The sequence below is a fragment of the Seriola dumerili genome, unplaced genomic scaffold (assembly GCF_002260705.1).
Source record: "Seriola dumerili isolate Sdu_G_001 unplaced genomic scaffold, Sdu_1.0 BDQW01000417.1, whole genome shotgun sequence".
NCBI lineage: Eukaryota > Metazoa > Chordata > Actinopteri > Carangiformes > Carangidae > Seriola > Seriola dumerili.
The window spans coordinates 563195-578916 of NW_019174672.1; the positions used below are offsets into that span (position 1 = coordinate 563195).

Below are 15722 nucleotides of genomic sequence, written 5' to 3' on the forward strand. Positions count from 1 at the left end.
CCCCCCGCACCCCCAACCCCCCCTACACCTTCAACACCTCCTCCACCTTCAACACCTCCTCCACCTTCAACACCTCCTGCACCTTCAACACCTCCTGCACCTCCAACACCTCCTACACCTTTAATACCTCCTACACCTTCAACACCTCCTCCACCTTCAACACCTCCTGCACCTTCAACACCTCCTACACCTTTAATACCTCCTACACCTTTAATACCTCCTACACCTTTAATACCTCCTACACCTTCAACACCTCCTCCACCTTCAACACCTCCTGCACCTTCAACACCTCCTACACCTCCAACACCTCCTACACCTTCAACACCTCCTACACCTTCAACACCTCCTACACCTTCAACACCTCCTACACCTTCAATACCTCCTCCACCTTCAACACCTCCTACACCTCCTACACCTTCAACACTTCCTACACCTTCAACACCTCCTACACCTTCAATACCTCCTACACCTTCAACACCTCCAACACCTCCTACACCTTCAATACCTCCTACACCTTCAACACCTCCAACACCTCCTACACCTCCAACGCCTCCTACACCTTCAACACCTCCAACGCCTCCTACGCCTCCTACACCTTCAACACCTCCTACACCTTCAACGCCTCCTACACCTTCAACACCTCCTACACCTTCAATACCTCCTATACCTTCAACACCTCCAACGCCTCCTCCACCTTCAACACCTCCAACACCTCCTACACCTTCAACACCTCCTACACCTTCAACACCTCCTACACCTTCAATACCTCCTCCACCTTCAACACCTCCTACACCTCCTACACCTTCAACACTTCCTACACCTTCAACACCTCCTACACCTTCAATACCTCCTACACCTTCAACACCTCCAACACCTCCTACACCTTCAATACCTCCTACACCTTCAACACCTCCAACGCCTCCTACACCTCCTACACCTTCAACACCTCCTACGCCTCCTCCACCTTTAATACCTCCAATGCCTCCTACACCTTCAACACCTCCTACACCTTCAACACCTCCAACGCCTCATACACCTTCAACACCTCCATCTCCTACATCTCCTACCCCTCCTACACCTTCAACACCTCCAACGCCTCCTACACCTCCTCCACCTTCAACACCTCCTACACCTCCTCCACCTCCAACACCTCCTACACCTTCAACATGTCCTACACCTTCAGCACTTCCAACGTTTCCTACACCTTCAACGCCTCCTACACCTCCTAAACCTTCAACCCCACCAATGTCTCGTACACCTACAACACCTCCGATACCTCCTACACCTACAACACCTCCTCCACTTTCAACACCTCCAACGCCTCCTACACCTCCTCCCCCTTCAACACCTCCTACACCTCCTCCACCTCCAACACCTCCTACACCTTCAATACCTCCTACACCTTCAACACCTCCTACACCTCCTCCACCTCCAACACCTCCTACACCTTCAATACCTCCTACACCTTCAACACCTCCTACACCTCCTCCACCTCCAACACCTCCTACACCTTCAATACCTCCTACACCTTCAACACCTCCTACACCTCCTCCACCTCCAACACCTCCTACACCTTCAACACCTCCAACGCCTCCTACACCTCCTCCACCTTCAACACCACCAATGTCTCGTACACCTACAACACCTCCGATGCCTCCTACACCTACAACACCTCCTCCACCTTCAACACCTCCAACACCTCCTCCACCTTCAACACTTCCAACGCCTCCAACACCTCCAACGCCACCTACACCTACAACACCTCCTACACCTTCAACACCTCCTACACCTTCAACTCCTCCAATGCCTCCTACACCTACAACACCTCCTCCACCTTCAACACTTCCAACACCTCCTACACCTACAACACCTCTTACACCTTCAACACCTCCAGCGCCTCCTACACCTACAACACCTCCACCACTTTCAACACCTCCAACGCCTCCTACACCTACAACACCTCCTCAACCTTCAACACTTCCAACACCTCCTACACCTACAACGCCTCCTTCATCTTCAACACCTCCTACGCCTTCAACACCTCCTTCACCTACAACACCTCCTACACCTTCAACACCTCCAACGTCTCCTACACCTCCTCCACCTTCAAGACCTCCTACACCTTCAACGCCTCCTACACCTTTAATGCCTTCAACACCTACTACACCTTCAACACCTCCTAAACCTAAACTTCCTACTACTCCACACCTCCAACACCACCTCCACCTTCAACATCTCCTAAACCTCCAACACCTTCAACACCTCCTAAACTTCCTAACCTACACCTCCTACACCTTCAACACCTCCAACGCCTCCTACACCTCCTACACCTTCAACACCTCCAATGCCTCCAATGCCTCCTACACCTTTAATGCCTCCAACGTCTCCTACACCTCCTTCACCTTCAACACCTCCGTCTCCTACACCTCCTCCACCTTCAACGCCTCCTACAATTTATACACCTCCTCCACCTTCAACATCTCCAACGCCTCCTACACCTTTAATGCCTCCTACAACTACAACGCCTTTAATGCCTTCAACATCTCCTAAACCTCCAACACCTTCAACACCTCCTAAACTTCCTAACCTACACCTCCTACACCTTCAATACCTCTAATGTCTCTTACGCCTTTAATGCCTCCTACACCTCCTTCACCTTCAACACCTTCAACACCTCCTACGCCTTTAATGCCTCCTACACCTCCTTCACCTTCAACACCTCCAACGTCTCCTACACCTCCTTCACCTCCTCCACCTTCAACGCCTCCTACACCGTCAACCTCTCCTACACCTTCAACACCTCCTATACTTTTAATGCCTTCAACACCTCCTACACCTTTAATACCTCCAATGCCTCCTACACCTTCAACGCCTCCTACACGTCCTACACCTTCAACGCCTCCTACACCTTCAACACCTCCGTCTCCTACACCTCCTCCACCTTCAACGCCTCCTACAATTTATACACCTCCTCCACCTTCAACATCTCCAACGCCTCCTACACCTTTAATGCCTCCTACAACTACAACGCCTTTAATGCCTTCAACATCTCCTAAACCTCCAACACCTTCAACACCTCCTAAACTTCCTAACCTACACCTCCTACACCTTCAACACCTCCAACGCCTCCTACACCTCCTACACCTTCAACACCTCCAATGCCTCCAATGCCTCCTACACCTTTAATGCCTCCAACGTCTCCTACACCTCCTTCACCTTCAACACCTCCGTCGCCTACACCTCCTCCACCTTCAACGCCTCCTACAATTTATACACCTCCTCCACCTTCAACATCTCCAACGCCTCCTACACCTTTAATGCCTCCTACAACTACAACGCCTTTAATGCCTTCAACATCTCCTAAACCTCCAACACCTTCAACACCTCCTAAACTTCCTAACCTACACCTCCTACACCTTCAATACCTCTAATGTCTCTTACGCCTTTAATGCCTCCTACACCTCCTTCACCTTCAACACCTTCAACACCTCCTACGCCTTTAATGCCTCCTACACCTCCTTCACCTTCAACACCTTCAACGTCTCCTACACCTCCTTCACCTCCTCCACCTTCAACGCCTCCTACACCGTCAACCTCTCCTACACCTTCAACACCTCCTATACCTTTAATGCCTTCAACACCTCCTACACCTTTAATACCTCCAATGCCTCCTACACCTTCAACGCCTCCTACACGTCCGACACCTTCAACGCCTCCTACACCTTCAACACCTCCTATACCTTTAATGCCTTCAACACCTCCTACACCTTTAATACCTCCAATGCCTCCTACACCTTCAACGCCTCCTACACGTCCTACACCTTCAACGCCTCCTACACGTCCTACACCTTCAACGCCTCCTACTCCTTCAACACCTCCGTCTCCTACACCTCCTCCACCTTCAACACCACCAATGTCTCGTACACTTCCTACACCTTCAACACCTCCAACACCTACAACACCTCCTCCACCTTCAACACTTCCAACACCTCCTACACTTTCTACCCCTCCTCCACCTTCAACACCTCCTACACCTTCAACACCACCTCCACCTCCTCCACCTTCAACATCTCCAATTCCTCCTACACCTTTAACGCCTCCTACACCTTAAACACCTCCTACTCCTTCAACGCCTCCTACACCTCCTACACCTTCAACACCTCCAACACCACCTCCACCTTCAACATCTCCAACGCCTCCTACACCTTGAACACCTTCTAATCCTTCAAAACCACCTTCACTTCCTACACCTTCAACACCTCCTACAGCTTAAATGTCTCCTACACCTTCAAAGCCTCCAACACCACCAACACCTCCTACACCGTCAACAACTCCTAAACCTCTTAAACCTTCAACACCTCCTAACCTACATCTTGAACACCTCCTACACCTTGAACACCTCCTACACCTTCGACACCGCCTAAACCTCCTAATCCTTCAACACCTCCTAACCTACAACTTCAGCACGTCCTACACCTCCTACACCTTCAACATCTCCAACACCACCTCTAACTTCAACACCTCCAACGCCTCCTTCACCTTAATCACCTCCTACACCCTCGACACCGCCTTAACCTCCTACACCTTCAACACTTCCTACACTTTCAACACCTCCTACTCCTTCAACACTTCCTAAACCACCTACACCTTCAACACCTTGTAAGCCTTCAACACCGCCTAACCTACACCCCCTGCACATTCAACACCTCCAACACCTCCTCCACCTTCAACATCTCCAACGCCTCCTACACCTTCAAAACCTTCTAAACCTCCTATACCTCCACCACCTTCAACGCCTCCTACACCTTCAACGCCTCCTACACCTCCTAAACCTTCAACACCTCCTACACCTTCAACCCCTCCTACACCTACAACACGTTGGTGTTGACGTGACTTCCTGGAGGGAAGGGACTGTCGTAGTCGTGTGGGCGGGGATTGTGGACTAACTTGTATTGTTCCTCTCGTTGGTCCAGGGGAGTCTCCGGATTTCGGCTCAGGTGAGGACGCTCTGGCACGGATTCGCCGTCTGATCGCGGAGGGTGGTATGACGGCAGTGGTCCAGCGGGAGCAGAGCACCACCATGGCGTCGATGGGCGGCTTCGGGAACAACATCATTGTCAGCCATCGCATCCACCGTGGCTCCCAGACGGCTCCCGGGGCCTCCAGGCCCTCGGCTGACCCCACGGCCCCCTCCTCCTCCTCAGGTCCCCTCCTCATCACCCAGACCCAGTCGTACCCCCCTCCCCAGACCTCCAGCCCGTCTGAACAGTTGGCCCCCATGTGGGGCCCCCAGGTGCTGTCGGGCCCCCCCCCCTCCGGCCTCTCTCTGGATATGGACGACGTGTTTGACGGAGGACGGACGGACGACGACTCTCTGCCGGGTCCCTCGTCTTCCTCCCTGCTGCTGTATTCCCCCTCTTCCTCCTCCTCCTCCTCTCACAGCCCTCTCCCTGGCGGCGGCGGTGGCCGCCCCAACAGTTACCCCGGCGACCCGTACAGCAGGTAGCTCTCCTATTGGCCGAGAGAAGCAGAGCGTTGGCCGACGGGTTTGGTCCTCAAAGCCTTATCTCACAGACATGGGTGCTGCTTCGACTCTGCACAGGGTCTCCCGCCTGGAACAGAAGGGACACAAGAACCCGCCTCACCCCCCTCACCCCCCTCACCCTCGGTGGCATTGTCTGCACTTCCTCTGCACTTAGAGAACCTGACTGAAGCTCGTCAGAGAGGGGCGTGTCCCGTCAGCTCAGCTCCTCTCTCCTCGACGAGGCTCCTGTGTATCCCAGTGCCATGTCTGAGGGGGGGTCCGGGGTCGGGGTGGGAGGGTGGGGGGGTGATCTCTTTCTCACACATTTACTCCAACGTGCTGCATTCGGTGCAATGTGATGTTGACTTTAGATGTGAATAGTGCGTGATTGAAGTGTTCAAAGTGAATTCAGCACTACTTTATTTTGAAGCCTGTTTTTGTACCGTGTGATGATGTAATGATGATGTATTAAGGAGACAGCTGGAGGACGTCACTGTCCGATCATCATGACTGAATGAACTCGACCTGCTGCTTCTCTTCAGTAACTGCAATTCATCAAACACATGATCTTTTTCTTTTTTTTTTTTTTAAAGAGGAGAAGAACCATTTCCTGTTTGAGGGCAGGGGGGCGGGGCTTCATCATGATGTGCTCCAAACCTCCCAAACCCCTCCCCCTCTAAATTACCACCTAACCCACTTGCACTATAGTGCGTGTGCTACAGACCTGGTGTTCAGTGTGTGGAGGAGGTCATGTGACCAGCTGCTGCTCATTCACTTCTGTACATGAGAATCAACAGACTGTGAATCAGCTGATTGAATCATGTCAACAACATATTTATAACAACTTTAGAAATAATCATGTTTGTTTGGGGAGGGGTTTTTCTTCTGTACAGAAATGAGTGTAAACCAATGGCTGTCCTCACCTGTAGGAAGCTCAGACTCCAGGATGATGACGGTTTTATTCTTCATCTTCGTACAGCAGTAAATATCATGTTGAGAGTTCAAACCAGCAGTGTGTTGGTCCTTCTCTTAGCTCCACCCCCCTCTGTCTGAGTCTCTCAGCTCATTGGTTCCTACTGATGACGTAAAAACTAGATATAAAGTTTTTAAAAAGTTTCATTAATTTCCTGAATCAGCTGATCGACTGTAGTTTCTAACAGGAGGAACTATTTTCAGCAGCGAATTAATCCACATTAATGGTGATGAAGGAACATGTGTGAGACTGATCCCAGGACCTGGATCAGATCTGAAAATCACCAACTGAGACTTTATAGAAAATATAAAACTCTTTAATCCACTTTTAACAATGTTGAGTAGAAGATGAGACATGAGCAGGTGTGTGTGTGTGTGTGTGTGTGTGTGTGTGTGTGGTGTGTGTGTGGTGTGTGTGTGTGTTGTGTGTGTTGGTCTGTTGTGTGTGGGTCCTGTGGGTGTCCGTGTGGTCTGGTGGTGTGGTGTGTGTGTGTGTTTTTCTGTGTGTGTGGTGTGTGTCTGTGTGTGTGTTGTCTGTGTGTGTGTTGCTGTGTGTGTGTGTGTGTGGCTGTGTGTGTGTGTGTTGTGTCGTGTGTGTGTTCTGTGTGTTGTGGTTGTGTGTGTGTGTGTGTGTTGTGTGTGTCTGTGTGTCTGTGGTGTCTGTGTGTTCTGTTGTGTGTGTGTTGTGTGTCTGGTGTCTGTGTGTCTGGTGGTGTCTGTGTGTCTGTGTGTGTCTGTTGTGTGTGTGTGTGTGTCTGTGTGTGTGTGTGTGTGTGTGTGTGTGTGTGTCTGTGTGTGTGTGTGTCTGTAGTGTGTGTGTGTCTGTGTGTGTGTGTCTGTGTGTGTGTGTGTGTGTTGTTGTTGTTGTGTTGTGTTCTGTGTGTGTGTGTGTGGTGTGTGTGTGTCACCTCAAGTCTCAGGTTGTTTAGTTCCTCTGGTGGAGAAGGTTCTGTGATTGGTGTCTCCAACTAACCCCGCCCCCCCCCCCCGCGCCAACTTTCCTGCAGAACAAAACTTGAATTCAGTGATGAAGCCCCTCCCCCTCCTGATGAGACTGTACAGCCACCATTCTGCTGGTTTTACTTTGGTTTTATTACACACACACACACACACACACACCTGTTAGAGCTTCATGTACTGATAGTGTTTAAGTTGTGTATGTGTGTTTCGGGGTGCGGGGGAGGGGGCGGGGCTGTAACGGACCTATGGAAATGAAGATGACGAGGAGGGCGAGCTCTGATTGGAGCTCTGAAGAGACAGAGACTGTTTACTTCCTGTTTTTTATTTCACCTGTAGCCCCTGCAGATGAGACCAGGTGTGGTCTCCTGGGGCGACGGGTCAGGACAGCAGCTGCATGTAACAGCAGGTGATGTGAATGCTCCTCCTGGCTTTACTTGATCAATGAACATTTTAAACACACCTGTTCAGGTGGTCTCGTGTCTGTTCAGTGTGTGTGTGTTTGTGGGGGTTATCGGTGGGGGCGGGGTGGGGCGGGATGGGGGGTGAACAGAGCGTCTTCAACAATGCAACAGGTGAGTGAAGGTACGAGTGGAGTCTGTACAGCTGATTCTCTGCTTTGACTTTTAGACGTGATGTAATTAAAGAGCTTTGAGAGTTTCCTGTGAGTCACACCTTCATCTGTCAATCAGCCAATCAGCTTCTGTTAGCAGTGATGTCACAACTCTCAGGTCGTCATCTAGATCCAAGATAATAAATAATTTATCCCGAATCTCTGCTCCTCTGAGTCTCAAGCTTCTGTTCAAAGGCTTCAAACAGATTCAGAGCCGCCATTTTGTTTTGCCTCCATTCCGCGGTCTCTGGATTAAAGATGTCCGCCATTTTGTTTGGAGGTGTTCTCTACACTACGACAGGCTCTCAGTTCTGGTCTATATGTCGACTGCCACTGATACTGACCCCATATTCTTCATTATTTAACTTATTTTCTATGAATCTGTTTTTCTTTGCGACAGTCTGAGCCGCCATATTGTTTTTGTCCGTCTGTCTCATTCTCAAGGACACGACATCTCAGTAACAGCTGGAGGGAACTTCTTCAAACTTGGCACAAACATTCACCTGGACTCAAGGATAAATTGATTAGAGTTTAGGGGTCAAAGGTCGAGGTCAGTATGACCTCACAAAACAAGATTTAGCTGTAACTCAAGACTTCACACCAATGGTTCATATTTTCTCTGACTCAGGATAAACAGGAAGTGACCTGGAACTAGTCTGAGTGGCGGAGGGATACGACCACGAGGAGGAGATTCTAGTTTAGTTTCATTTTCACTGAAAAACATTTAAAGATGATGATGTGACTTTTGTTCATTTACATCTGAAGAATATGATTTGTTGGTGGGGGCGTCTCTGTAGCAACACAACACTGATGGTGCTAACAATGCTAATGCTAACAACAATGTGACACATTTTACCTCCAGCAGTGAAACTGCAGCTGCTGAGATTTGGATATTGAACTCCATATTGAGATTTATTTCTATTTCTATTCATTGTGCAGCTGTAAAGTTCAGTGACGTATAAAGTGAGAAGTCTGACCCTCAACAAACAGATTCCCACACAACTAAAGGAACCTTGTTGTTTGTCCTTCAGGCAGCGATGACGTCTGCTCGTGTTGAACTCATCAAACATTCAAACTAAATGAATCTTTCCTTAAAGCTTCAAACACAGACTTCAGATCAGACCTGGTCTCTGTGAAGAATCTTTATCTGATGTTTCCATCATTAGGACACTGACAGGTTCAGCCATGACTGACAGTGGAGAGGATGGTCTATCACATTTTCAAAATAAAAGAACATTCATTCACCGACTAAAAGCTAGGCTTCAAAGTAAGAGTCCATAGAAATGTAGAGGAGGAACCGTCACAATAAAACTCAAGTAAAGATTCTGTTTCTACACTAAAATAAAAATAAAGCTGTTTATTGACGACAAGCTGAATATCTTTCTAAAGATCATCTTTCTACAGTCTCTTCTGACTGACTGATGAACTGGTTCAGACTCTTAACTGGTGAGAGGAAACTGATGTTCTGTGATGGACTCAGGACTCTGGTCCGTCCTCAGTCATTAACGTCCCACGTGAAGCAGAGACTGATCTGAGGACATCTGCAGCAGCAGGTGACGTCAGGAAGCTGCTGATGAGGACGAATGAGACGCTTCCTCTGCTGCTTATAAACCGCAGACTGAGCTGATCCAGCAGCTGCAACGTGCTGCTCAGCTCCAGCTCCAGGTCCAGCTCCAGGTCCAGGTCCAGGTCCAGGTCCAGGTCCAGCTCCAGGTCCAGGTACTGTCTGCTTCTCTCTTTACATGTTTAATTATTATTCATATATTACTCATTTTATCATCACTGACTGTTTCCTCTGAACGATGCTTCATGTTTCAGTGTTTATCTGTTTTTAATTATTTTCATTGATAATAAAAAGTAAATCAGATCTTGATCTCTGTGACGTCCTGATGAAATAATGTATAGATAAAATCAATGGCGGTGAATTCAGCTGTAATCAATAGAGTTAAAACCAGCTCCAGCTTCATCAGCTGTAACATTAAAGTGATCAATAATCGATAATTATAAACTGGTGACACATCTTTTATTGCTGGTATTTAAAGTGTTTAAACGTCGATACTTGGGACTAAAGTCACAGTGAATGAACTGAAGCAAACATCAGAGAGAGGCTGCAGCTGATAATCAATTCGTTTATTTATAGAGAATGATCAATTGATTCATTTTTATGAAGCTTTATTTGTGAATCAAAAAGTGAAAATCTTTCTGTTTGAACTGTTGGTGGGAGAGAACACCACATCTGGACATTTATAGACTGAACATCTTCAATTCACTGTCAGAACATTTGATCTGATCATTTTCAGATCATTGATGAACTGATCAATAGTTGCTGATTAATCTTCTTCTGATCAACTAACTGATTAATGACCTGATCGTATTCTGCAGGAGAAGTTCACTTGTTTCCTCCTCGACATGAACGTGACACTGACGCAGTAGATTCACGTTCTACTGACTACAACAACTACATTACCCATGAGCCTCAGCTGATGACTCGCAGTTGTAAAAGCAGAATTCGTTGCTGCATCAACTTTGACCCAAACAAGTTTCTGTAGCTGCAGATTCAACAGCTGGATGAAGCTCTGTGATTGGCTGTTTGTTAGTGAAATGCATCTTGGGAGTCGTAGTTGATTTCTCCTTCATATAGCCACAAAGAAAAAGAATCAACAAATATTCATCAATATCCATCAATTAATAAAACTGATTCTTCAGTTTATCACAGATTCATGTGCTGTTACTAATCAATCACCTGATCAATCACCTGATCAATCACCTGATCACAGCAGATCTTCCTGTGTTTTATTTCTTAGGAAACATGGGAGGAGCATCTGAACTGGACCTCAACTCCTCTGCTTGGCTCCGCCCCTGCATTAACGCCTCCTGTCAGCCTCCAATCAGAGCAGCGTGTCCTTACAGCACTGCCCAGCTGATCTTCGTCATCATGGTAACCGCCTCCCTCAGCATCATCACCGTGCTGGGCAACACGCTGGTCATCCTGTCCATCAAAGTGAACCGCCACCTGCGCACCATCAACAACTACTTCCTGTTGAGCCTGGCGGCGGCTGACCTGCTTGTGGGCCTTCTGTCCATGAACCTGTACACGCTGTACCTGCTGGGGGGCCGCTGGCCCCTGGGGGCCACACTGTGTGACATGTGGCTGGTCCTGGACCATGTGGTGAGCAGCGCCTCCATCATGAACCTGCTCCTCATCAGTCTGGACCGCTTTTTTTGCATGACGCGGCCACTCAGCTACCCGGCGCGGCGGACGGGAGGGATGGCAGGGCTGATGATTGGGGGGGCGTGGCTGCTGTCCCTTGTCCTCTGGGCCCCCGCCATCATCACCTGGCAGAGTGCCGGGGGCAGACGGGTCGTCCCTGAAGGAGAGTGTTACACCCAGCTGCTGGTCAGTCCTGCCGTCACTCTGGCGACGACGCTTCCCTCCTTCTACCTGCCGGCGGTCATCATGGTCGTCCTGTACGGCCGCCTGTCCGCCGCCAGCCGCAGCCGCCTGAGCGCGTTGCGGTCTGAGCGGGGGATGCTCAGGACGTCCAGTCCCTCCGTTAAAGACTTCCTGCTGAGGCGACGCAGCTGGGTGGCCAGTGACCCCGCCTCAGACCTGTCTCTGAACCAATCAGAGTCCAGCACCTCAAGGACCAGAAAGAACCGGAGAGCGTCCAGAAGTCCTGGAGACGCGTCAGACGTCTGTCCGTCTCCTCAGCCGTGTCTCACTCAGACCGCCGCCTGCCGCATCACAGAAGAAGACTACAACAAGATGGAGAACGAGTCCTCGTCCACCGCCGACCTCCACAGGATGGCCTCGGCGGCGCTCTCCTGTCCCAGCTTCAGGTTGGAGGACAGGAGGAGACGGCGAGTGATGGCGAGGGAGAGGAGGGTCACCAAGACCATCCTGGCCATCCTGCTGGCCTTCATCCTCACCTGGACGCCCTACAACATCATGGCAGTGGTCGCGGCTTTCTGTCACGTGTGTGTCCCACAGAGTCTGTGGACCACAGGTTACTGGCTCTGCTACGTCAACAGCACCATCAACCCCGCCTGCTACGCCCTGTGCAGCGTCACCTTCAGGAAAACCTTCTGCCGCCTGCTGCGCTGCTGCCGGTGACACTGATGTGGTTACAGATGCCGTTAAGTCTTTGGTCGCCTTGTACAATCTGTGATGATGTCACTCAGGGTTAGAGGTCACAGAGTGATGTGGAGCCGCTTGAAGTTTCTTCTCAACATGAACTCAGCTGACATTGCCATGACGAAGACAGTCAGACATGAATCAAATGACACACTGTCACTTTTAACCTCAGCTGACTGATGATGTGAAGCTCTGTGATTGGCTGTTTGCACCTGAGAGAACTCATGTGACATGCTAACCATCGCCATGGTAACACGTGGTAGAACAGGGAGCTCTGTGGTTGTTTTGTGTCATTGAGCTGATGCTTCTGTGTCATGAGTGAAGATGAATGAATGAACAGACTGAACTCGTCACCAGAACAATGTACAGTATTTAATTGGTTCATTTGTACAGTCTCATGTTGCATCGTCAATAATCTATAGTTCAAAAATAGATTTTATATCAGACTCTGTCGTCACAGACCATCAACATATTTAAAGATGAGGATTCTGACTCGTCTGAGACCAGGACTGTTCAGGTCTCAGAGCGGGTCAGGACCTCACCTGGATGTTAATTCACCTAGAGCTACAGTAACAGTCTTCAGGACTACCTGTTAAAACAAACTACCAGCTACAGCACAGTGTTATCATCGACTAGAGAAAAGCTTTCCTCATTTAATCCAAAGACAGGAGATCAGAAAGGGAGGAGGAGGAGTGAAGGTGGTCGGTGTCGGAGGAGTCTCTCGGTTTTTGTGTTTGATGAAGGAGGAAGACAATTGTTCAGCTGGAGGAGGAGAGACCTTCCTCCATCTTTACATCTGTCCATCCTTCAGTTTGACTTCTTCTCCCCTGTGAAGAGAAACATGAAGGTCTGAGTTCAACAGATTAAAGCTCCTCCAGTGTAAAGGTCTGTGTCCATGTGTAGTGTGATTATAGATCAGCTCTAGCTTCTATATTAATACTGTGAAAGTATCAAAGCCTCAGTCCACAGAGAAATGCACACAGCCTGTATTCAGAAACTGAGCCTTAAAACCAGCCGTCAGGACTTCTGGAACTTTGTGATGTCACAACAAAGCAGTCACCAAGCCCCGCCCACCTGGACCCACCATCCAAACCTTGCAGGATTTGGTTTCTCTGAGTGTTTTTACCTGAAATCTGCTTTATTTTTATTGGATCAGTCAGAAAACAGTCAGCCAATCAGAAGAGAGGCTCAGAGCCTCCTCTCTTCTGAGATGGTTGAGGTCCTGAGTCCTGGTCCTGCTTCATGTCTCAGACTCAGTTGTGTGGACTCAGAAACCATGAACCTTGTGTCTGTACTAAAGCTGAACACTGTAGTACTGTACTGGCTGGTACAACTGTTTTTGTGGAGAACTGGTCTGGACTTAAACATGGTCTGGACCCTCCTGTGAGGGGCAGAAACATCTTCAGGAACCTGGTGTAATTCATAAATCATTCACCTGTAAGAACCTCATGAAGCAGCATTGTTGATGTTTGTAGGAGACTCATTCAATTACATGACAATAAAGAGATTTTAACATATGTTGGCACAAAGATATTTTTTATATATTTGAGCTGCATGAATGTGAATGTATCATGTTTTTCAATGTCTGTTTTGAAGCTTCAGCAGAATCAGAGATTTAACCTTTTAAATAAAAACACTGATGATTAAATAACTTCAGCTCAATTCAAATACACAGTTATTTAAATAAAAATTTAATTAGATAATTATATAAGATTAAGCTCAAATTTTAAGCAAAATTTATAATTAGATTTTTTTTTTTAATTTGAAAATGAAAATTCCATTTTGAATCTTTGAGTTATTTAATCTAGAATTAGCAGGATCTTTAGTTCTGGTCTGAACCTTCAGGTCTCACCTCGGGTCTTCTTCACTTTGGGGGAGCAGGGTTTGGAGACTTTGACACTGGTTTGGCACTCGGCGTTGAACAAAGCCCTCTTCAGGGTTCCTGACCGACTCTTGGTGTTGGTGGAGGCATCGCAGGATCCCCATGGCCCGAACTTGTACTTACAGTCACCTGCAGGAGATGGACAACAGTTACACCTGAGACACAGCTTCATCTTCATCATCATCATCATCATCATCATCATCATCATCATCATCATCATTCATCATCATCATCATCATCATCATCATTTTAAACTGTCCAAGAGTCAGTCAATGGACCTCAACGTGAAAGACTGAGAACAGTTCAGAGACTGGAAGCTCAATGTTTGTTAGGGGACAGGAACAGGAACTTTAAAAATAAAAGTCGGAGTCATCAAACATATAAACTCCAGCAACTCTTTTCAAAGCATCCATTAGATCTCTCTCAGGTGATAGTATAATAAGGCATATGAATGCCAAATAATATAACATTATACTAAGGCATTAAAACATAAAAAAATAACATTATAGTAAGTCATAAAAATGTCAGTATAGTGAGGCATAAAAACATCAATAGACTTAATAGTATGCTAAAGCATTAAAAACATCAAAAAGTATCATACTATAAACATAGAAACGTAACAAAACGTAACATGGTAGGAGGTAATGTAAATGTCAAAAAATGTAACATTATACTAAAGCTTGAATACGTTAAAAATGTAACATCATAGGAAGTCATAAAAACAACAAAAAATGTAAGCTGTGAATTTTTTTTTATCATTATATAAAGTCATAAAAAGGCCAAAAAATTTAACTTTATAATAAATCATAAAAACATCATAATAAGGCTTAAAAACTTCATGGTAAAATAAGGCATGAAAATGTTATATATAGTTCGTCATAAAAACGTAACAAAAAAAGCAATAATACAGAAAGTCATGAAAACGTCAAAAAAAGTCATAGTATAGTAAGGCATGAAAACATTCAAAAAAACATCATAGTATAGTAAGACATAAAAAAAAAATGCAAAGTATAGTAAGACATGAAAAAAGTGAAAAAAAACGTCATAGTATAGTAAGTCATGAAAACGTCAAAAAAATGTCATAGTATAGTAAGACATGAAAAAATCAAAATAGGTCATAGTATAGTAAGACATGAAAAACGTCAAAAAAACATCACAGTACAGTAATACTTGAAAACGTCAAAAAAGATCATATTATAGTAAGACATGAAAAAAGTAAAAAAAAACTTCATAATATAGTAAGACATGAAAAAAGTGAAAAAAAACGTCATACTATAGTAAGACATGAAAAAAGTATAAAAAAAGATCAAAGTATAGTAAGACATGAAAAAAGTGAAATAAAACGTCATAGTATAGTGAGTCATGAAATAAGTCAAAATAATGTCATACTATAGTAAGACATGAAAAAAGTTAAAAAAAGTTATAGTATAATAAGTCATGAAGACGTCAAAAAACGTCATAGTATAGTAAGACATGAAAAAAGTCAAAAAAACATCATAGTATAGTAAGACATGAAAAAAGTATAAAAAAAGATCATAGTATAGTAAGACATGAAAAAAGTGAAATAAAACGTCATAGTATAGTAAGACATGAAAAAAGTATAAAAAAAGATCATAGTATAGTAAGACATGAAAAAAGT

At 46.5% G+C, this 15722-nt stretch overlaps 3 protein-coding genes across 6 annotated transcripts in view; 2 read left to right on the plus strand and 1 right to left on the minus strand.

Moving 5' to 3' along the window:
- ambra1 (autophagy and beclin 1 regulator 1) overlaps nt 1-5587 on the plus strand; it is a 23016-nt gene extending 17429 nt beyond the window's left edge. For all 3 annotated transcript variants that reach the window (XM_022761595.1, XM_022761596.1, XM_022761597.1), the window contains one exon: nt 4974-5587. In XM_022761595.1, the coding sequence (XP_022617316.1) occupies nt 4974-5506 (533 nt within the window). In that variant the 3' untranslated portion in view covers nt 5507-5587. The remainder of the gene's footprint in view (nt 1-4973) is intronic.
- Nucleotides 5588-10875: 5288 nt separating this feature from the next.
- Nucleotides 10876-12180, plus strand: chrm4 (cholinergic receptor muscarinic 4). Its single transcript, XM_022761623.1, has one exon. The coding sequence runs from the start codon at nt 10876-10878 to the stop codon at nt 12178-12180; it is 1305 nt and encodes a 434-aa protein (XP_022617344.1).
- A 378-nt stretch (nt 12181-12558) lies between these two features.
- mdk (midkine) overlaps nt 12559-15722 on the minus strand; it is a 25142-nt gene continuing 21978 nt past the window's right edge. For both annotated transcript variants that reach the window (XM_022761605.1, XM_022761606.1), the window contains exons 4-5: nt 14054-14212; nt 12559-13028 (exon numbers count right to left, since the gene is read on the minus strand). In XM_022761605.1, coding sequence (XP_022617326.1) covers nt 13009-13028; nt 14054-14212 — 179 coding nt within the window. In that variant the 3' untranslated portion in view covers nt 12559-13008. The remainder of the gene's footprint in view (nt 13029-14053; nt 14213-15722) is intronic.